The sequence below is a fragment of the Orcinus orca genome, chromosome 9, assembly GCF_937001465.1.
Source record: "Orcinus orca chromosome 9, mOrcOrc1.1, whole genome shotgun sequence".
Classification (NCBI taxonomy): domain Eukaryota; kingdom Metazoa; phylum Chordata; class Mammalia; order Artiodactyla; family Delphinidae; genus Orcinus; species Orcinus orca.
The window spans coordinates 99,258,910-99,280,993 of NC_064567.1; the positions used below are offsets into that span (position 1 = coordinate 99,258,910).

The following is a 22,084-nucleotide window of genomic DNA, read 5'->3' on the forward strand; positions in this document are numbered from 1 at the left end:
ACAGGGACCTCCCTGGTGGTCCAGTGAGTAAGAATCCACGCTCCCAATGCAGGGGGCCTGGGTTCGATCCCTGGACAGGGAACTAGATCCCACACGCATGCCGCAACTAAAAAGTCTGCATGCCGCAACTAAACATGCTGCAACTAAGACCCGGCACAGCCTAAATAAATATTAAAAAGCAAAAAAAAAGTATTCAGCTTACATACAGAATTTTCCCTATTTCACTTGATAATTATGAAATATAAACATGCTCTTGGGGAATTTCTGCTGGAGTACCAGAAGTTTCCACTATGTTAGGAATAAACAATAACTGAAAAAGGCTCTTTCCTTTGTAATGGAGGAGAATGAACACTGTATCTGGAAATTCTTTGAGGAAAGGTGTCTCTCCATCAATGAGGGGCCCACCCACCGTCATGTTCCTTGTTCCATCCATTTAACCGACAAAGCTCCTCAAAGCGGGACAGCTTCATTTTTGTAATACATTCTCCTTAAGTCCACACTTCCAAGGATGATACTTGCCAGAATGGCTTTGTCTAAAGGGTATGACGTAGACGTGAGCATCCCTGGAGAGCACACTGTTTGTTAAGTGTGTCTCTTTTCATCATAGCTGTTTACACACCCTAATGAACTGAAGTATGTGTTTCATTTAAATCACAGAATACGATTCTTTGCACAACTGTGTAAGTAAATTAGCACACTTTGCCACACGCATTGTGAACTGACCCAACTGCTACATCAAGGTGCTTTCTCCCCTGATTTTTTCTTCAAGTATTTACAGGTCTGGCAAATTTACATAAGCTTACGACTCTTTAAAATAAAGTTATACTTTTAATTTCTACAGTAAATGTCTTCAAGGCTCATAAATTCAATGCCTGTATCTTATGCAACAGGCTATTACAACACATATATAAGAGACAACTCTCCAAAAATACTTCACAACAAGAGGAAAAGTGGGAAAGGAACAATACAGAGCAGGAACTGTGAGGGGCATTAAAGACAAGTAATAGATGTATAACAGAAATGTTGAGGAATGCTCTATGTTAGTTTTTTGATTCACAAGCAGGACTAAAAATGATAGGAAGCATCAACAGCGAAGAACCAGGGACGTCTCAGAGGAGGGGTAAGGAGAGTGTGTGGGACATCTGACACGGGTGACAGTGTGTCACCCGTGTCAGATGTGTCACCTGTGTCAGATGTGTCACAGGTGTCAGATGTGTCATCCGTGTCAGATGTGTCACAGGTGTCAGATGCATCACCCGTGTGACATGTGTCACAGGTGTCATATGTGTCACCCGTGTCAGATGTGTCAAAAGTGTCAAATGTGTCAACCATGTCAGATGTGTCACCCATGTCAGATGCATCACCCGTGTCAGATGTGCGACCCTGTGTCAGATGCGTCACCTGTGTCAGATGTGTCACCCGTGTAAGATGTGTCACCCGTGTCAGATATGTCACAGGTGTCAGATGCGTCACCCATGTCAGATGCGTCACCTGTGTCAGATGCGTCACCCGTGTCACCCGTATCAGATGTGTCACCCATGTCAGATGCGTCACCTGTGTCAGATGTGTCACAGGTGTCAGATGCATCACCCATGTCACATGCATCACCCGTGTCAGATGCGTCACCCATGTCACCCGTATCAGATGTGTCACCTGTGTCAGATGTGTCACACATGTTGGGAGACAGCGTGTGTTGTGAAGCAGGAAAAGCTCTCGGCACCTAAGTGTTGACTAGCCCAGTAACCATGGGCAAACTGTAGAACCCCTGTGAGCCTGGGTCCCGCACCTTCAAATGTGGATAATTATCTTCATCCCGTTGGGTTGTTGGGAGCCTGGGAAAGATGGATATTAAGGCATTTTGTAAACTGTGAAGTGATGTATAAATGCAAGGTGTTATTATTATTATTATGACATCAATGTTTTAGCATCTAAATTATAGGGACAATACGTTTATTATCGACATCTTTAAATATATATCTTGCATGCATTTAGATTTGCTTTTAATTTCATAGACAGTTCCAGCTGGCAGGAGGCTCAGAACCATCTGGTTTAGTTGTTTTTTGGAAGTTGAAAGTAGGAAGGTAGATTCTAATCTGTTTTCTCTTCCTATTGTAACTAACAACAGATTACTGGGGGGAAAATACATTAAGCTACATACTAAGGAAAACTTTAGCAACACCACTTTTAAGGAATGATACAAGAATATGCTTATTTGTACAAAAAAATCATAAATACTGAATGTTTTTGATACTTTCTAACTTAAAAAAATTACATAGTGTATTATTGCAGTCACTCCTCAAAGTTTTTCACTGCAATCTTTTGTCGAAGTTTTCTTTCTCTGCAAACGCTTATTCATAACAACTTCCAAAAAGAGGGAAAGAGAGAAAGGGAGGAGGAAAGGAAGGACGCAAAGAAGGCAAGGGAGGGAGGACAGATTAAGGTAATACATTATTCTCACTCATAAATATGTTCCATGCATAAAGTCTATTAAAGTATCAGGAAATGGCAAGAGAAAGAAATCAGGAAGTAACTGTAAGGAAAGGTTTCTGATTCTCTATTAACTCTGTAGCAAATCAAAGCCAAGAAAAAGTTCTGAAATGCATTGTATTTAAAAATCAATACCTTAAATACCAACAGGTGATACAATAATGCTTCGACTAGACTGCCACCTTTTGCTTTTCTGTCATTCATCTGGACTTAATCAAAAGTAGTGGGGTGTTTTTTTCTTTCCTTGTGAAAAGAGGTGATAATTTTTTAACTTTCTAATATTATGTTAAAGTATACTTTAGTTAAAAAAAAAAGAAAGGATCTTACAAGTTAGTACTGGAAGAAACTTAAAATAGTTTATCTTGCTCAGCACAATTTTAGCCATCTACTCTAGCTTATGATGCATACGAATGAACTAAGGGATACTGCGTAAATGCAGAAAGGGTATGGCGATAAAATCTCCCTACAGACTTCAGGTATTCCACATGTGCTGGTAAATAAGTAAAACCAGGTTTCTGATATAAAAAAATTTTTTTTGCAAAACTTTCTGAAATCCCATTTACAATTATAAGAGATTTCTGGGAACACTTGCCTGTCCTTAAGGACTTGCACAGATTCAATAAATGATTTGTTTTTATTCCAGACACTAAAGTAGAGATGAATTTATGACTGAGGGCAAAGAAACTAAAGCATGCAGTTTTTCACATACATTCAGTCTGTCAAACTGAGAGACTATACGCAATGCATCAGTTTTCTCCAAAACCTAGAGTAAAAGAAAGGAACTTCAGCAAGTGGTCATAATGATAGCATGTGCAAAGGACTACAACTGCTAAGGCCATCATGACATCATCTACCATGTGCAGGCCTGCATGTCCATAGCAGTAAAACCTTCAGGTATCACATTTCTGCGATCAAAATAAAATCCTTCAGAAATGCTCTTAAAACAACTGCTAAGTAAACAGTGGTCTAGAACCACTTCCATATTTCCTTCCACTTAAAGGCAGGCATGAGTGCACAAGGGAGCATTTCGCAGTCATTAATCCCCTGTTCCAAATCTGCCTGGTTGTTTCCAAATGAGCTCTGCAAATAAACAGGTAGACCTGTGCAATTTTCAACAGTGAATCAGGAAATAGATGTCTTCTAATTCGTAAGTGATAGTGGCTCGATTAATTTGAGAGATTTTCTGAGTTCAATGTGATGCAACATGTATTTATTGTGTCTAGAATTATGCAGACTTTTGTTGCCATTTTCTCCTTGCTTTCTGTAGTAGGAGTTAAATAAAGGATCGGATGAAGTCATTTTTCTTATTCACAACAAGTTTTAGGGACAAATCTTGCTATTGGGGAGAATGTTAAAACTATGAACTATAATCCAGATTCTAGTTCAATCCTTCACATCTGGTTAATTTTTAAGAAGATGACCAAATGACCATTTTATTTTTTAAATATAAAATGTGTCAGCTCTCGGGCACTTTACTTTTGACATTGTAAGTTTCCTTATGCTCATTCAGAAAAGGAAGCAGGAAATGCTAAAGGCTTCACCTGTGCATTTATGAAGTGGCCAGCCATGGCGGGCCTGCTGCAGGACTACCAGCCACAGTATCATCTCTCTCTTTTCCCTTCGCATGGAGACCAGATAAAAACCTCATTCTCTGAGCTCCAGCTAAATGTCCTCTTTCGGAGACACTGCCGCTGTCCCAGAGATAGACGCAGCCCCTTTTCTGGGCTCCCACCGAAACCCCCATCACGTCTATCATGAGACGTTGTGCTACACGTGCCCCTCCCCCAGCTCAGCCCTGCAAACTGTGTATCCAGTAAGGCCGAGCACAGTTCCCGCGTTCCTCTCCCGCGTTCCTCGAGTGTGTACCCAGAACCCAGCTCGAGGCCTGCGGGCAGCATGTTAGCAGTTCTCGAACCCTGGCCCCAACCCCCAGTACCTTATTCAGAGGTCCGGGCTGGGGATTCAGGAATGTGCATTTCTCTTAAGTTCAAGGCGCTACTACTGCTGTCTTGGGACATACTCTGAGAGCCACTGTAGTAGACTTCTCATGTATCAATTCATGAAAAAAATGCAACTCGGAGACTCATTTATTAACGAAATATAAACCAGCCCCTCACTCCTGAGGAAGCTGATGTAATGAGTAAAACATGGGAATCAGAGAACAAAGACAAAATTTCTTCTCTGCTGCAAGCTATACACACCACTTACTCCACTCATCACAACCCCCTAGGGAGTTTTCAAAAGTATGTGCCGGTGTTCCATCCTCCAGAAATTTTGACTGGACTGGCCTAGGGCGCAGCAAGGCATCCTCTTTTTCAGAAGCTCCTTGGTGATTCTAAGGAATGTTCAAAGTGGAAAGGCTGCTGTTTTTTTTAAAAAAAGGAGTCACCTCCTGGTCTTTTTGGTTCAGTCACTAACGTACAAAACCAAGTAATCTGATGCTGTCCTAAATAAGACACGGCGGATTCCCATCTGAGGATGTGCAGTGCTACACAAATACAATTCCCACCGTACTTCGATGCACGATATATTATTCATCAGTTGCTGATAACCGCCCCGGTCAGGCTGCTCACCATGGCAGCCTAGTCCGAAAAGCAGCTGGTGATCTACAACCTGGCCAGGCTCAGTATGGACGGTGACAGTGAGCATAAAGCAGGCTGGGGCTAGCTGTCCTACAGCCAAAGACAATGCCTGCAATTGAAACGTCTAATAAAACAACAATCCAAGGCCACACGGCTCCCTTGGGCTCCAGACCCGTATGCTCTACTGCCTCCTGGACTTTTCCCATCTGAGCGCTGCAAATCCCACCCATCAACTCCATCCCGCCTGGAGCGTTTGCAGCCTCCGTGAACGGATTTACATCTGTCCAGGCTTCCGGGTCAGAAGCCTGTGTGGCATCCTGGGATTCTCCATTTCTTAGACTCGTTACACACAGTTATCAATCAGTTCTACCTCCAGATCTGCCCGAGTCTCTTGACTCACTGGTCCTGCGACATCATTTCACCTGCAGGAGTCACCCATCTCCCTAGTGCTACCGTTGCCCCTATAAGCCATCCCCCACAATCCTGCTAGAGTCATCTTTCCGAAACACCAAACACGTCACGCCAGTTCCTAGCTTCGAACTCCACGGTGCCCCTCCCTCCACACATAGCTCCCCGCGAACTGGAGGCTCGGCAACGCTCCCTTCCCCTCCCATCACACTGAATCACCAGGGCTCTTCAGGACTTTGCCACTCTTGGCACTTCTCTCGGAATGCCCTTCACATCATACATCATAGTCTCTGGGGAAATACCCATAGCTCTTTGCAGGCTCAAATGAGTAATCCCTTCCATTTGGGGCTATACCTGGCCCCCTCTCCAGGTAGAATTCAAAGCAAGGACTAAATACCAGAAGACTTCTTTATCCTGCATGGAATTCTATCATCGCTTCTGTGACATTTTCACACTTGGTATCTATAGATCTCTCTTCCCATACTTGACTTCTAGACACTTAAGGGCAAGTATCCAGTCAGATTCATTCCTAGAGTTCAAAATGGGGATGGAGCAGCACAAACTGTCACCATGGCTCGAACATAAAGAACAAAAAGCAAATAAAAGCCAAGGCTGTAATACACAGCAATACTCATCCTTTTATTCGAAGGAAGAACAACAGTGGTTAACTTATGTAATAATAATTAAATAAACACAATTAAATGAACTAAATCAAGGCCATGTTTGCGGGCCCCCTAGTAACAGGTGCAATTGTGGCTATAACAAGAACTGTGTACAAGGCATTCTCACCTAACCCTGAGTCCACTCAATTGCAATTTGAGACTCTTGATAATGACGAGTTCCAGATAGAGCCAGAAAAGATACTTGGACTCTGGGTTTTTCCATGAGAACCCACCAAAATGGGATATAATGTGGGGCAGAGAAGGAAACTCTACCCCACACTCAAGCTTTCACAGACGACTTTCTTAAGCAAAAGCTGCTGAAATTTGGTAGGAGTAAAGTTTACTTTAAGCATATGCAACTCACAGATGCTCAGTCAGCAGGGTCAGACATTTGATCTTATACTTCGGCGTCTTCGGAGATTAAAATGTCAAATCCAGTTCTTAGCTTCTAATGAGGCTAAGAAAACAAGCCACCACTGCTTGCCGGCCCCAGCTACCCCTCCTGCCCCAGCTGGCTCAGGGAACTTTCTAGACAACTGAATCGAGTGTTTCTATCTAAACCTGTTGCAAGGAAGCTGGACCTGACGACTCTGAAAATGTGAAAATTTCCGTCAAACCGGTTATTTGGCATAAGTCTCAAAGCCTGGATCCTTGCCCGAATTCAAGCTCACCTGCTTACGCCCATGGGCTGGATGGCAGACTATCCTTAGATGCTGTGCAAAGAGACAACGGTTGGAATTTTCTCAGAAAAGACAAGCTTTTAGAAGGGAGATGAAAAAGAAGGTATGGGCAGAAGCTCTGATGCAAACGGGAATGACCTACGAGAATCAGCTAAGATGTAAGTTCTGTTCCGTGTGTGTTGATGGTTCAGAAATAAGCCAGTAATAATTAACTGAGACCAAAAATGTTTCTTATCATAATTTTGAATGTCCACAAGTGACAGAAGAAAACAAAAATGGGATTTGTTCAGCAGAAATCTGAGGGGCATAATATAATTTTTCCATTGTGTCCACAAGGAAACAACACATGGGTGAGCCATGTTCTAGAACTTGGACCTTTTCTCAAAACATACCTCTGTTGGTAAAACCATAAGCCCGTTTCTACTATACTAAGTCCACATGAAAACACAAACACACACACAAGCACAACTTTCACAGCAAGCCACAGGGCGAGTGCCAGCCGATTTCTTAGGTGTCCTTCAACAAGCCGTGTGTCCGCAACACTCTGATCCTGCCCCCGTATCAGGGCTTGGGGCACCGGCATGGGGCTATCTTCTCTTAAACACCATGATCGTCAATTTAATGTTAGAGCTGGCTTGCCACTCCTGTCAAGAAAGTTTCAGACACTAGCTGCTGGTCCTGGAGCTTTGATCAACGGAAAAACAAAGAGTATTTTCTTTTCAAACAGGGCAGAATTCTTCCTCTTTACTGACACTACCTCTAAAAACATTTTAAAACATGTTAGTGCCATCCCATGGACCAAGTCTAATTACACAGCACAATGGATTCTGGCAACCGCCTTCTTCAAACTTCAGAATAAGTTTCTGAAAATCTATGGACTATAAAACTAAACATATGAAGCCTGAAATGGCAGTCCAAAGCCGATGGGAGCTATCAGCCTGTTACTGCTAGCTACCCGGGTGTGGACAGATGACAGACACACAGACACTGGTCTCCTTTTCAGATCTGAAACGCAATCTACTAATACTTAATTAGTGGCCCAAAGAACCACTCTGGAAGCAACAACAGAAACCATTAAGATTACCCCTGCCCAGGAGTCTCGGGAGTCCCTGGCACATTCTGTGCACTCCATAAATATTTGTTGAATTGAGCAATGAGGGCTCAAGGACCTGGAGCTGGCAAGGGACATGTCCACCTTCACACAGAGTGGGAATAAGGACACAGGCTCCTGGCCTCCAGGCCAGTACTGAGTGGCAGTCCTCTGGTCTCCTTAGAGGAAGGAGGGTTCACTCTGGATACAATTTGGAATCCCTGAGTTTGTCCTCTTCAATACAGCCCAGACCTACTGAACCAAGGATGTCCTCAGAGGAGGGGCCAGGCAGGCTGGCTTGGCTGGGAATACCACCCAGGATCACTTCCGGAGTAGTGCCTTCACCTTTCCGTTTTGCAAGAGCAAGGGGCTTGCTCAACATCCGTCCAGCAATCTCCACGGTCACTGCTCACTTGGTGATCGAGCTCCTCCACAAAAGGTGTCTCCTGAGGACGGGCAGCAGGAATCCAGACCACGCGTCAAGTGGGTTCCCCATCCCCGGTCCTCTTCCTCCCCTGCCAGCTTCCTACATCACACACACTAACAGGGCTCCCCCGAAACCAGAACTCACACAGGACAGCACAGGCAGGGGCTGGGGGAAGCCCTGAGTTTGAATCCTGCCTCTTGCTGGCTGTGGGAAAGTCGCTTCTCTGTACCTCAGTTTCCCCATATATAATGAGAGGACCCACCTCGTGTGGTCGATGTAAGGATTAAGAGGACACTTAAAACAGTGTCTGACAGGACCAAGTGCAGGAAGAACAAAAGACACCATATCTTAGAACCAAACAAATCTCTCTAAAATGAGTAAATTTTCTAGAACAGAAGTGACCAAATTTGATTGATAGGGTCTTTCACACTTTTTGTTAATAATCTGCCCCTTACACTTTGGTCTTTTTATGTTACTTTAACCCAAAGACATTTGCCCACCTACTCTCACTATTCTATCCAGGAGGATTCTGTTTTAAACAAACACGGGAGTAACAGGCAAATTAAGTGGTATTTATATATTTCTTAGAAACAAATCGCCAAGCACTAACAGTAGTGTTCAAAGGGCTAACGGCAAGGAGCTGGGAACATTTCTGGAGTGAGAAAAGCGATGCTTTGGAGGCACTCCAAGAGTTTCACTTAAAATAAGGATGGGGTCCCCTTGCCACCTGCCTAGAAGAACCCTATTGTCAACTGATTCAGGCGCAGGACCACAGCCTCCGGGGTTCACAGCATGGAGTAGGGGAGCCCGTCAGCGAAAAGACTAATCCCTTATTACTGAAATCACCCCCACGTCCTCGTTCCCATATTTTTGCAAGACTGTTAAAACTCCAGATGTTCCAAAAGAGCTTTGTAAATGGGCAGGTAATCTCTCCAGAGATTCCACCTCCATTGCCAGTGATTGCCAAACCCAGCTGCCCAACAAAAGCACCGGAGGAGCTTTTTAAAATACAGATGCCAGATCTCACCCCAGCCCAGAGAAATGAGAAAGTCTGCGGGTGGGAGCCACACATCATTTGTTGTGTTTTGTGTTAAAGTCCAAGTGATTCTAATTTGCAACCAAGTTTGGGAACCACTGCTTTATGCCCTAGCGCTCCCACAGCAAAGGCGCTCAGCCCCAAACCCAACTCCCTGTGCCAATGACATCAACAGCAAGTACAGACCTGACTCTCGGAACCCGGGCTGCTCGATCTTGAAATTGTGCAATTAAACCTTCTGAGGCATGTTTCTCGCGTCAAGCGACTTTATGGTCGGTAGTCACGAAGCCAGACTCGCTCATGTTGGGTCTGGGCAGGGCACACATGAACCATGGACATCAATCCTTTTTTTTTTTTTTTTTAGTTAAGTTTAATATTTTGGTTGGCCTAATGTCAAATTCTTCAAAAAGCTAGAAGACACATCCCAAAGAGAAAAATCTCTGGATTTTGAGGAGGAAAGCTTGCTGTGAGTCCTGTTTTGAAACCGCGGGGCCCCGGCCAGGAAGGGTTCCGCCCCTGGGGCGTTCGCACCAGGACCCGGCTGTTGCGCCGAGGCCGGTCCCACCGTTCTGTCCACTCCACCGCGCAGCGCGGACACGCGGCCCAAAGGCTGCAGGTGGGGGCGAGTCTCGGGAGTCCCGGGAAGCCACCACTCACGAAAGCCCACCGTCTGGGAGGGCGCGGACGGCCGGGGGCAGCTCGCGGCGGCAGGGGGGCCGCGGACGGGCCGTGCCGAAGGGAGGGGCGGCCCTCCCAGCCGCGCAGCACAGGTGGCTGGTGTCCGGGACAAGCTCTCAGGGTCAAGGGTGCGCCGGGAGGAGGGCTCGCTGGGTCGGAGAGCCGGCCCGGGGGCGGGGCGCGGGTGCGGAGGGCCGCTCACGTTCCGGAGGTCCGAGGGGGCGGGATGGACCCCGCGCCTCTCCTCGGCCCCCGGGCCCGGGCTGACTGCTGACGCACGTGCCGGGACGCACCCGCCCCGCACCAAGCGCTCGCCGGGACTTCCACCCGGCGGAGAACAGGAGAGCGGACGGGAAAGCCACGCTCCGGGCTCCTCGGCCCGCCGCGCCTCGCGCCCGAGGTGCCCCGCCACCCGGAACCGAGGCGCGCGTTCCTCGGCGGCCCGGCAGAAGCGCGGCCGCCCAGGACGGGAAGGACGGCGGCGCGGGCAGCCTTACCTTTCTTCTCCTCCAGCGCCGGACTCGCCTGGAAGTGCGCGGCCAGCAGCGCCAGGAGCACGGCGCGGCCCGCTTCGGAGCGTCGCATCGCGCCGGGCTCCGCACTCGGTCGGGACGCAGCGGCGGCCGTGCAGGGGGCGCGGGACTCGGCGGCGCGGGGCGGACGGGGCTAGCGCGGGGCCGCGGGCGTGCGCACCGAGCCGGGGCGGAGGCTGCGCGCTGCGCCGGCCGCCAGGATGTCTAGCTCTCTGGGGCGGGGGCGGGGGCGCTGGGAGGCCGAGCCGAAGGAGGAGGGACCGGGAGGAGGGGCGGACGGCGCGCCTAGCGGAGGAGGAACCGGCGGGAGGAGCGTCGGCCGGCAGGACAGGGGGAGGCGGACAGCGGCGGCCCCGGGAGCCGGGTGCCCGGGGAGGGGGCGTGCGGAGCCGAGCGAGGCCTCGGGAGTTCATTGCCGAGCCGGGCGTTCCTCGCGCGGTCCCTCGGGACGCGTCCCCGCGGACTTGCCTGCTGTCTCGTTGACCCAGCCTACTGCGAGCCACTTTTATGCCAGGGTTCCCGTTTCCCTTCTTCCTCCCTTCAACTTGCCGAGCAAACTTGTTCTAGCTCCGGGCAAACTGGCCGAGCCTTAGGCCAAGGCCGGATGATGGTACCTAGGGGGAAACCACCGATTTATTCTGGCCCCCAACTCCTCTGAGCACCCCGGCATCCCAGTGGGGGGTCAGCGGCGGCCTGGCCTCCAAGAAGGCAGTTAGCCGCGCCCGCGTGGATGCGGTGGGTGCCTGGCCTCTTGAGATGCGCTCTCAAGTCCGAGGGTCCTTCGGATCCCGTCAGGCACCCTCGAAGTCATCTGAAATAAAGGCACCCAACTCCTGACACAGAGACTAGCCTTGGAAAAATGTGTGTTGAACGAGTGCGTGGGCACCGAAGGAGCCCGCAGCATTTCATGTGCCAGGAGTACCTGAAAAGCAAATGCATGCAGTAAATCACTTCAAAAAGTCAAGCGCTGAGAATCAAGGCTCAGCACAAACACTAGCTAGGTGCCCCTCTGCCCAGAGACAACCACGCTGTAACTCAGGCAGGAGAAAAGCCAGGGAGACCACTAAGGACTCGGCTAGAAGAAATTTGGCTTTCTCAGGCTGCAGGAACTTTTTTTTTTTTTTTTTTTTTTTTGCCGTACGCGGGCCTCTCACTGCTGTGGCCTCTCCCATCGCGGAGCACAGGCTCCGGACGCGCAGGCTCAGCGGCCATGGCTCACGGGCCCAGCCGCTCCGCGGCATGTGGGATCCTCCCGGACCGGGGCACGAACCCGTGTCCCCTGCATCGGCAGGTGGACTCTCAACCACTGCGCCACCAGGGAAGCCCCTGCAGGAACTTTTTAAGCTAAATTCCTTCAGCAAAGCCCGCAGGACAGATATCTTCCGCCTGTCTACAGCCAGATTCCCTCTCCTCACCAGGTCCACTGTGACATTCAGGCGGTTCAGCTCTGGTCTCCCTGCTGTTTAAGCAGGAATCACAAACCTACAGTAAGTGGAGTTAAAGCAGGACCTTTCCTACGGTGAGAGGAGCAGAACTTTGCATCTTTCCTTCCCAGGCAGCAAGTCCATGGAACCTGAGACTTCTGTTAAGTTTGGAGTCATCTGTGTTTGTTTCTTTGTTTTAATGAATCAGGACGACCACTGAGCCTGCTGAACTCATCCAGCCCCTGGATGAAGAGGGTTGTGTACGTTCTGCAGTCTGTGGCTTCGGTCCACTCCACACGCTCCAAACGAGGACTTAAAGTGGTTTGTAAAGAAACAACCTCAGGAAAGGACAACCTGCTAGAGAAGGACACCGAGGCACACAGTGGGGGCACAGAATGCAGCCAAGGGTGCGTCTCGTAGCAGATCTGCTCACAGAAATTCTGTGCGCTTACTCCACAAGGGCCACAGACTGGGCCCTAAGCCATTGTCAAGGAAACATTTGTGTGGTAGCACGTGAATAGTCTCCATTAAAACACCAAGCTATTCAAGCTACATCAAATATTTAAGACCGCACAGGGATTTCTCCCATGACTCTCCCAAAAGGAGAGAGCAACAACCTTCATAGTACATCCTTCCATACGACCTGATGGCAACTCAAGAAGCAGAGCTTTGTGAGAACAATTACTTGAAGAGGCAGGGTGCCACTTCAGGCACACGAACCCATACGGGGTTGGTCCCAGTGACTGGAGAGGAATGGGGAGGTTCAGCATCCTCCTGGGACATGTATGTGAAGGTTCCGTTTCTCCTCTGAGCTTGTGATGTGAGGGGTGACATTCAGGATGACTTTATGCTCTTTGACAGGTACGTGGAGTGGAGTGTACTCATGAATGTGTTACTTGTTAAAAAAAAAACCTGTGTGGCTGAGCTAACAGAAAGGACATCCTCTTGAGAGAACGGAGCTTTGCCCAGACTGGGCCCTGTAGACAGGATGCTTGGGTACCCAGCCTCTGCAAAAAGTGATCCCACGTCACATCCTGGGCCATATCCCGAGCAAAAGCTGCCCCTACCACCACCACAGGCATAGCAGGAGCAGCTTTGACTCCACAGTATTAAGTACCGATCAGAAATTAGCTTATCTGACAACCCATGAGCCAGGTTACGCTTTTGTCTGCCTTTTATAGCAAGATGATGCTGTGGCTGGGAAAGGTTAAGTAAATAACTTGCCCAAAGTCCCAAAGCATCCTTGCTAGTCATGAGGCCAGCCTTGAACTCAAACCCTGGCCACGTCCTTCGTCACTCTCATACTGCCACTCTTCCAGACCTGAGACACATGGAGACTTGAGGCCCCCAAATTCTATTTCAGAATATCTTGGAAACTTTTTAGAGAAGGTACAACCAAAATTTCTACTTGGCCCCCAAATTCCTACATAAAGCATCCGTGCACACCAAGTATGCACTGAGACTGTAGTACATCCCGTATTAAATCTTCTGTGGTCCATCCATTTTCATAACACAGGCTGTTCATTACTTTGCCAGCCACAAATCGGAAATTTTTTCCTCTCCTCTAATGAGCAGTTCTCCTCTTTGAAGAAGTTTCTGAGTATTTTAAATAAGACTTTAATCCTTTCTGGAAGGAACATGGCAGTGAATCCCCTGAAACCACACACCCTGTGGAAGGGGAGGAGAAGCCGGGGTTATTTGGCAGGGTGACAGTGGGAGGGCTTCAAATATTTTAAGTTCCATTTTAGGCAAAAGGCATTTGACCACCTGTTTTCTCTGGCCTTTGAGGTCAAAGCAGGAATTGAAGAGGAAGAAACACCAGAGTGGCAGATTTCAGAATTTTTAAAAATGTCTTTTGTAAACTACTGGAGTTATCTAAAAGTGGGACGAGCTGCCTCCAAGTGGAAAGTGTTTCTCCATCCATAGAGAGGTTTGTATGCAGAAAGAGTGCGAAGGGAAGCTGTGAATTAAGGACTGAACCAGATCCCTTCCAATCCTAAAATTCTCTAAGAACATGCATGTCTAAAACAGGTTCCCATTTCAATGTACACGCACTCAACAGCTCTTCTAAAGATATATTTTAAGAAGACACAAGAATTGTCACTGGGGAGGAGAGCTAGGTAGCTGGGGGTCAGGAATTAGAAGGAGACTTGTCTTTCAAATGTCTGTCCTTTTACACACTTACAATTTTACGCTGTGAGCAGGCATTACCTGCTTCTGAGACGTAGGAGTCAGTGGCCTCAGAAAGCCTGTCAAGGTTCCTGGGCGGTGCTGGTGGCAGGCTTTCCAGGTTTCCTCTCCTTTTGAGTCGAGTTATTTGCATTTGACTCTGAGTTGAGACCTATCTCTGGCAGAACAGAAAACAGCAGCTTCTTTTTCAGGGATCATACGCTGACACCAAAGTGCTGAGTCCTTCGTTTGTCATTAGTATTCTTAGTAGTAGTATATGTTATTAGTATTCTTCCTTATCTCTAGGGTTGAGGGTTACGTAATGCTCAAAAAGCAGGATCGCGTTTTGAATGCCAGTTTCTGGCGTTGTTGAGATGTTTGTTAATTACTTTGCACAGCGATCCTGTAGGAGGTTTCTGGACTCTGTACAATGCCTTGCCCATGTTAAGGGTTTAAAACTGCCACTAAATATTTTGTCCAAGGTGTCACCACTTGTCTCAGGGAATAGTTATAACTAGAAACACTAGCCTGGAGGTTTCAGCTGGTGGCCGGCAGACCAAGTTCAGGATACAGATGTGGTTTTGTGGGGCTTATTTAATATTTCTTCTCATTGAGTTAATAGCAGCATTTAAAAATCAGGAGATTTCATATATAAAATGTGAATTTTGTGTTTCTTTTGAAAAATGGAAAGTGCTCGCCAATTGGGTGTGCTTTCATGCAAGCTGGCATTTGGCGGGGTGATCCCTGTCCCCTTCGGAAATGACACTGGGTCTTCAGCTCACGCCGACACCACCAAGCCTGACCCACCAGTTCATGGGGCCTGCGTGGCTACTATAGGCATTAGCCTATGCAGCACTGATTAAATAGTGCTACTGCCACTTTTTAGGTGTGGTTTCCTCTCAACTCTCCCTTCCTTTCTCTATCCAACTCATTCTGGCTCATGGCCTGTGTGTGCATATCTATTTGTTGAGAGATTTTGGTCCAGAGGTCATAATGCATTGAATACCGTGATAGACCTTATGTTAAATTAGTATATTTCAAATATGGAATAATGTAAAAGGACAGATGTTTATCACAGCTCATGATTATACCCTATCATTATTATGGTTGACATTCTTGAGGCATAGGATTGAATTTAACCAATTAAAAACTGCTGGGGAGAAATGCAGCCCTGTTGTAGAGCCGAGAGAGAAGGCTCTACCTCTCGGTTATGGGACGTGTGTGTGATGAGCATGAACAGACCCTGAGCTGGCGATGGAGGAAGCCCAGGGAAGGAGGTGGAGCATTAGGAGGTCAAGTTTTGTCTGACCGATTTGTCCATAGTAAACTGTAACAAATGATAGAATGCATGCTTTCTTAGGAAACAACTAAAGAGACTGAAGAGAGAGAATGGTATCAGTTTATTTTTCTTCACAAAGAATATAGATGCAGAGAAATTTTTTGAAAGTCTTAAAGTGTTCTCTCATGTTTTAGTTGAGATTTCACCCCCCACCCCAAACAAATGGACACTGTGTACGAAGAGTTCAAAAGGGCCAGGAAAACTACTTCCTTTAGATTGTCTTTAAGTAAGAGAAGTACTGTGAAAGGGAGCAGATCACTTTTGAGAAAGTCCCCAGAAGTTAGATTCAAAGTGGCATTTTAGGTGATGGTAGATCTAGAGGGTCTGCAAGGGGGAGAATATTGTAGGTTAAAAATGATTAACAGGGCTAGAGCAATCCAAGGTAAATTGCTTTTCTGTTTCTGCAATTGAATGGAAAATCAGAAATTCTTGCACGTGTTAATTTCATAGAACTGAGCCACAAGAAAGCCTGAGGTTGAAACTTAGAGGTGAGAGGGACCTTGGAGATACGGCCCTGCCATTTTATAGGTGACAGGTAAGCACCTTGTCCAAAAGAATTGTTTCAGGGAGAGAGAAAGGAATAATAAAAAACACCTTGTTAATAAAATAAAACACATAGAACTTTTCAGGGTTGTTAGCAATTTTATTAAACTTCAGAGTTGGAATAAGTGAAATTTACTAAATACTCACTTACTGAGTACAAAGTGGCTGGGAGACAGAGGTCAGCTACCAGTTCCTGCCCTCATAGAACTTACAGTCAGCCTGTAAAAGATTAGATAGACTAACTAGGGGTTTTGTGTGTGTGTGTGTGTGTGTGTGTGTGTGTGTGTGTGTTTGCGTGCGTGTATGAATAGGAACCTTTCTTTATTTTTCACCAATTTCACTGATTTTTCAATGCCACCAAAATAATAGGATGTTTTACTCTTCCACTATAAAAATAAATGTCAGACGTAACTAGAATCCTCAATGCCTGCATTCAGGGAAGTTACTGTTGTGTCACTGGAGACTGGTGAGTTGTTCTGAGGGTGGCATTTGGTTTTGTCACATGCTGAGATCATTTGGCAAGGGCACTGCTGCCTCTCCTCTTCAGTAGTCTCACTGGAGACCAGTTCATTGTAGCCCAGTGGAGAAAAGTAGTGTGTCCCGCAGGGTCTGCCTGCCCTCACCTCCACGGGAGGATGGTACTTTCTGGTCCCCTGGAAATCAGCCTTCGACTTGTATAACATGTTAATGGAGGGATTCATGTTCCTTCTGGGCAGACTCTCAAAAGTAGGGTACACTTCCCCATGACACCCTTTCCTCTACCTTGGTTGGTAATGGTCCAGAGAGTGGCTTGCTTCTCAGGCTGGGCCTGGAGAAAGGTTGCCGGCAGGGAGCAGACCCTTCAGCTGGTCGCGTCTACACGATGGACAGGAAGAGTGGAAGAGACACTCACCTTTGTTCGGCTACCTGGATGTGCAGGTTGTTTCTTACTCCGTTATACCCTGGCATTACTTAATTTATACAAGAAGGACTTAAACCCCTAGTTAAATATTTAAATGATATATTTTATGAATCATTTATATTAAATTATTTATTTTACATTTGATACATAAGTATTCATACATATATATTATACATGTGTGTTTTGTATAATATATATTATACACGCACTTACACACACACAAATATATATACTGGCCGGGGGGTGGGTGTGAAGTAACCAAATGAACAGCGATCTAAAAGTTGCCATTAAGTAAATGTGACTTTGAGCATGTTTTATTTATTCAGTCTTTCCAACCAAAATCCTTAGTTTTTGTCTCTGTAAATTGTCATTAATGCTTGCCACGTAGGATTATTTTGACTTGAATTAATGTAGGTAAGGCACCTAGCAGATAGCAAATGACAAAAGATACACTGTGTGCATGTGTTTTTCGGAGCTATGGGTTGTATATATAACGTTCTTTCATTTCCCTGGAGATTTTCTAAGCCTTCCGCATATGCAGACAGAGCAGTAAACAAACACAGTTAATGGGCTCAGCTCTGAGCCCAGTCGGTGGAACGCAGCCCATTAGATTTATCCTTCAGCTAGTCTTCATGGTCATATAAACAATCTAAACATAGAATTCGTCATTAAAAGTTAAAAAAAAAAAAGACCCCTTCAGCCTCCCCACGGCACACGTTAGCAACAATGATTTTTTTTCCCCTGAGATTTTTAATTATGAACTTGGAGGACCAGTGGTGTTCCTTGCCTACCGAAGAACTGCTATTGGTTGCGGCAGGTGCAGGGGGAAACGGGCGATGACCCTCCGAGCTAGCGCCCGCCGTGCGCTCAGCCGGCTGTGCAGGTGCACCGGCGCCCGCGCCGCGCAGCGGCTCCCCTCGCCTCCCTTCCCGGGTGCCCTGCGGCCCGCTTCCCCCTTCGCGGTGGCGGCGCCGAGGGCCGTCCGACTGCAGACCCGCGCGGCCACCCAGCGGCAGTCTGGCTCGGGGAGGGGAGGCCGCGCGGAGCTCGGCAGCGCGCGGCGGGGCGGGTCGCCCTTGGAGTTGTTCCGGCTTTTCCCGGCCCTGCGTCTGGGTCGCTTTGGGATGTGCTGCCCGTGCGGCGCTCTTTGATTTGACCGGAGATGATGGTCTGACCCTGTATTGTGATTTTGCGGGTAAGGATTTCATTGTAACTGCGTGTTTTTACTATTTTGCCCTCTCCCCCCACCTTATCCAAACTTTTGTGTGCTTTTAAAAAAAATATTTAACTTTTAAATGAGGGATTGGAAGCAGGCCTAGCGGGAGAATTGGGTTTTCCATGATTTCAGCAGGACGAGGGAGGGCAATATTGGCTGCTTTTGTTATCCCTTCTTTTCTGAGATTTGCGGAATTCCTCAAGTTTGTTTTTCAAACACTACCAAACATAAACTAGATAGCTAGTGGGAAGCAGCCGCATAGCACAGGGAGATCAGCTGGGTGCTTTGTGACCACCTAGAGGGGTGGGATAGGGAGGGTGGGAGGGAGATGCAAGAGGGAGGGGATATGGGTACATATGTATATGTATAGCTGATTCACTTTGTTATAAAGCAGAAACTAACACACCATTGTAAAGCAATTATACTCCAATAAAGATGTTAAAAAAAAAAAGAAAAAACAAACAAACAAACAGTGAGCGAGGTCTCCTGCGATGTCTGTGCCCGGCACCTGCCACAGAGACACCCGACCCCCGCCCGGACCCGCCGAGGTCTGGGGAAGCTGGCTGGGCTCGCTCTGCCAGCGGCTGGGAAGGGAGGAGCAGCGCCGAGCGTCCAGCCCCGCCGGGTGGAGCGAATTCAACTCCTCCTCCTAGAGGTGTGATGGGACAGACCTGGTCCTTTGGACGTAGTCCTATCAAGGGAAGTGCCACGTGGTAGTGTTGCAGGAGAAAATGGGGCTCAAGAGAATGTTCCTGTACCAGGTCTCTGCGACGGGCGCCAAGTGAGGGTCCCTGGCTTTGCGCGGGAAAGAATTCAAAAGGGAGACCCTAGTAAAGTGAAAATAGAACTATTTAGAGGGATACTCGCTCCACAGACAGGGTGTGGGCCTGCCCAGAAGGCGAGAGGCGGCCCTGGGGGATGCACGGTCCATACACAGAACACGGTCTGTCTCAAAAGGCGAAAAGCAGGAGGCGTGGATGTGGTTACTTTTGATGGGCTGGGTAACTCATAGGCTAACAGGAGGGAGGGTTATTACAGCTATCTTGGAGAAAGGGTGGGGATTTCCAGGAATTGGGCCATTGCCCACTTTTTGGCCTTTCACGGTCTTCCCTGGAACTGTCATGGCACCTGTGGGTGTGTCTTTTAGATGCTAATGTATTACAATGACTGTATAATGAGGCTCAAGGTCTACTGGAAGTCGAATCTTCCAGCGTCTTGGACCTAGTTGGTTTTAACCAGTTTGTGTCATGTCTTTCATGGCTTTGTCATCCTTTTAAAGGTTGTGCCCTGCTTTCTTCCCTCCTTAGTATCCTGGTCACCCCCATGCACAGTCCCTCTAAACCGACTGTTCTTTGACCAAGGCTGGAACTACCTTAAAGAGCTCCACATCTTCTGAAGGAAACAAACACCTCTGCAGAAGCTCTCACCAGGTCCTTGTCATCTAATCGGGGCAGTTCCCACACTGCAAGCCCTCCCACAGGTCAGCTGACAGTGTGTTTACTGGATGGGACACTTTTACCTAGCCTTAGGACACCTAATGACCTCAAGTTCTAGATAAGGAGTAAGATAAATTCTGTGGCATCAGCTTTCATGCTGATGAGTACCTTCTCCTGAACCTAAGGGGGCCTCCAGGGGTATAAAATATTCTGGAAAAAGCAGAACCTCTGCTTTGTGTCAAGTTCCAGCTGCTCGTAGCCCCTGCAGGCATTCCTGGGCATAGAGTTCCAGCTAGGAAATGTTACTTGACCCCGAGGCAGGGAATTATGCCACTGCTAACCAAACAGACTGTTGGGTTAACCCAGGACCAGCTCCAGCAGGCTGTGCCTTCTCCAAGGCCGTTTACAGAATCGCCAAGTTCTTTCTCTCCAGCGGTAACCAGAATGTGCTCTGGTCACCTCCCAAGACAGCCCATTGATCTGTCACTTCTTCACCAGATGTGGGACACGGAGGTAGGAAGACTTGATCTTTGCCCTTGTTTCCACACTTGTTTGGGGTTAAGGAGAAAAGTGAGTGGAAGATGGCCTTCAGCTAACCCCAATTAAATGTGAAGTTGTCTGGTTTGTGTAGTAAACTCCTCGGTCACCATACTTGCGTGCGTGCATTATTTGAGAGCCTGCTGTGTGCTGGGCTCTGCTTACTGCTCAATCTTCCAATTGTTAGGACCGGGCTCAGCACATATTGCAGTGGGTGGAAGACTGCCAGTAAACATAGGCATTCTAGGGTAAGTGCTGTGCAGAATAATGAAGGAAGGAAGGAAGTAGCAGGAAGATCAATGGATTTGAAATGAGATGGTGGTGGTGACCGGGGTGGGGGTGGGGGGCGCGGTGTGCTCCCTGAGAAGGGAGCCCCTGAGTGCACGGAGGAGGGGCAGGCAGTAAGAGCTGGCACAAAATAATGATGAATCTGGGTGTGAGAGAAAGGCGAGGGTCAGCAAGGGGTTGATGGTAGTGTTTACTGAGATGGGAGGAGAGTTTTAGAAGGGAACATCTGAGAGTCTGATTTGGGACTTGCTATGTCTGAGATACTTTTAGATACTGGAGAAGTAGTTGGATTTATGAGTTTGAGCTTCAGGAGGGAGGTCCATGCAAGAGATAAAAACTATGATCATCCATATACAGATGCTACTTAAAGTCTTCAGATTGAATAAGGTCATAAAGGGATTAGAAGAAAGTATAAACCGCAAGTAGCCCTGGGGCCTCCATTGTGAAGACACAGGAGATAAGGAGGAAGAAATCAAGGAGACTGAGAAGGAGTGGCCTGATCTACTGTCCTGGAGGCAAGTGGGGCTTCAAAGAGGAGACTTTAATCAGCTCCATCAAAAGCTGCAGATTCCTCAGTGGAATCTGGCACCGGAATGTCACTGGTGTCCTTGTCAGGAAGAAGTTTCACTAGAGTGGTGGGGCGAGAGTCTGATTGGAGTGGGGTTTTGATTGAAATTTTATTAAATTTATAGGAATATTTAAGAAGTACTGACCTCTTTAAAATCCTTTATCCACCTGCTGATAATATTAAATCTTCACATTCAGAAAAATAATGTTTTCCCTCTCATATGTCTTTTCTCCCCCCCTTTATTTCATAGGCAGACATCAAGTGATGATTTTGCTGTGCCGGGATCTGAAAGGTATCTGTGGAAGGAGGGCAGAGGGAGGGGCCGGGCTACTCCTTCAGGGCAACTACTGGAGGAAATGGAAGCCAGAAGGTCTGGGAGAGAACAAGTGTCAGATCCAAGCATCAGAAGGAGCTGGGAGGGGGAAGGAGAAAGGAGGGGGACGGGTGAGCTCTGCTCACTGGCTTGGCTTGGAAGGAGGTGAGAGTTCCAAGGACCCTTGACAAAAGGCAATGGCTTTTGATACACTTAGGTATGAAGATTGGTGGGCTGTTTGTGTCTACTTATTAAGTGAACTTAATTTAAACTTTGAATAAATAAGTTCACATGGTTCAAAATTAAATAGGATTAGGGACTTTGCTCGTGGTCCAGTGGTAAAGAATCCGTCCTGCCATGCAGGGGACGCGGGTTCTCAATCCCTGGTCGGGGAACTAAGATCCCACATGCCACGGGGCAACTAAGCCCGCGAGCCACAACTACGAAGCCCGCGAGCCACAACTACTGAGCCCACGTGCCTCAACTAGAGAGCCCCGCATGCCGCAAACTACAGAGCCCATGCGCTCTGGAGCCTGCGCACCGCAGCTACAGAGAGAAAACCCACGCGTCACAACTAGAGAGAAGCCCGCGCCGTAACGAAAGATCCTGCATGCCGCAACAAAGATCCCACCTGATGCAACTAAAGACCTGACGCAGCCTAAAATTAAAAAAATAAATAAATAAACTAAATAGGATTAAAAATGTGTAGAGTGAAAATCTGTCCCACCCCTGTCCTCCCAGTCAGGCGGTTTTCCTTCCAGGAATGG

At 47.5% G+C, this 22,084-nt stretch overlaps 1 protein-coding gene and 1 long non-coding RNA gene across 5 annotated transcripts in view; one reads left to right on the plus strand and one right to left on the minus strand.

Moving 5' to 3' along the window:
* EGFR (epidermal growth factor receptor) overlaps positions 1-10,783 on the minus strand; it is a 192,954-nt gene extending 182,171 nt beyond the window's left edge. For all 4 annotated transcript variants that reach the window (XR_007479257.1, XM_033411328.2, XM_004283008.3 and 1 more), the window contains exon 1: positions 10,548-10,783. Coding sequence is in view for 3 of the 4 variants with exons in the window: in XM_033411328.2 (XP_033267219.1) it covers positions 10,548-10,635 (88 nt within the window). In the remaining variant the exon portion in view is untranslated. The remainder of the gene's footprint in view (positions 1-10,547) is intronic.
* The window catches only part of LOC125965415 (uncharacterized), a 175,455-nt gene that overhangs the window by 36,210 nt on the left and 117,161 nt on the right, over positions 1-22,084 (plus strand). The window lies entirely within an intron of this gene.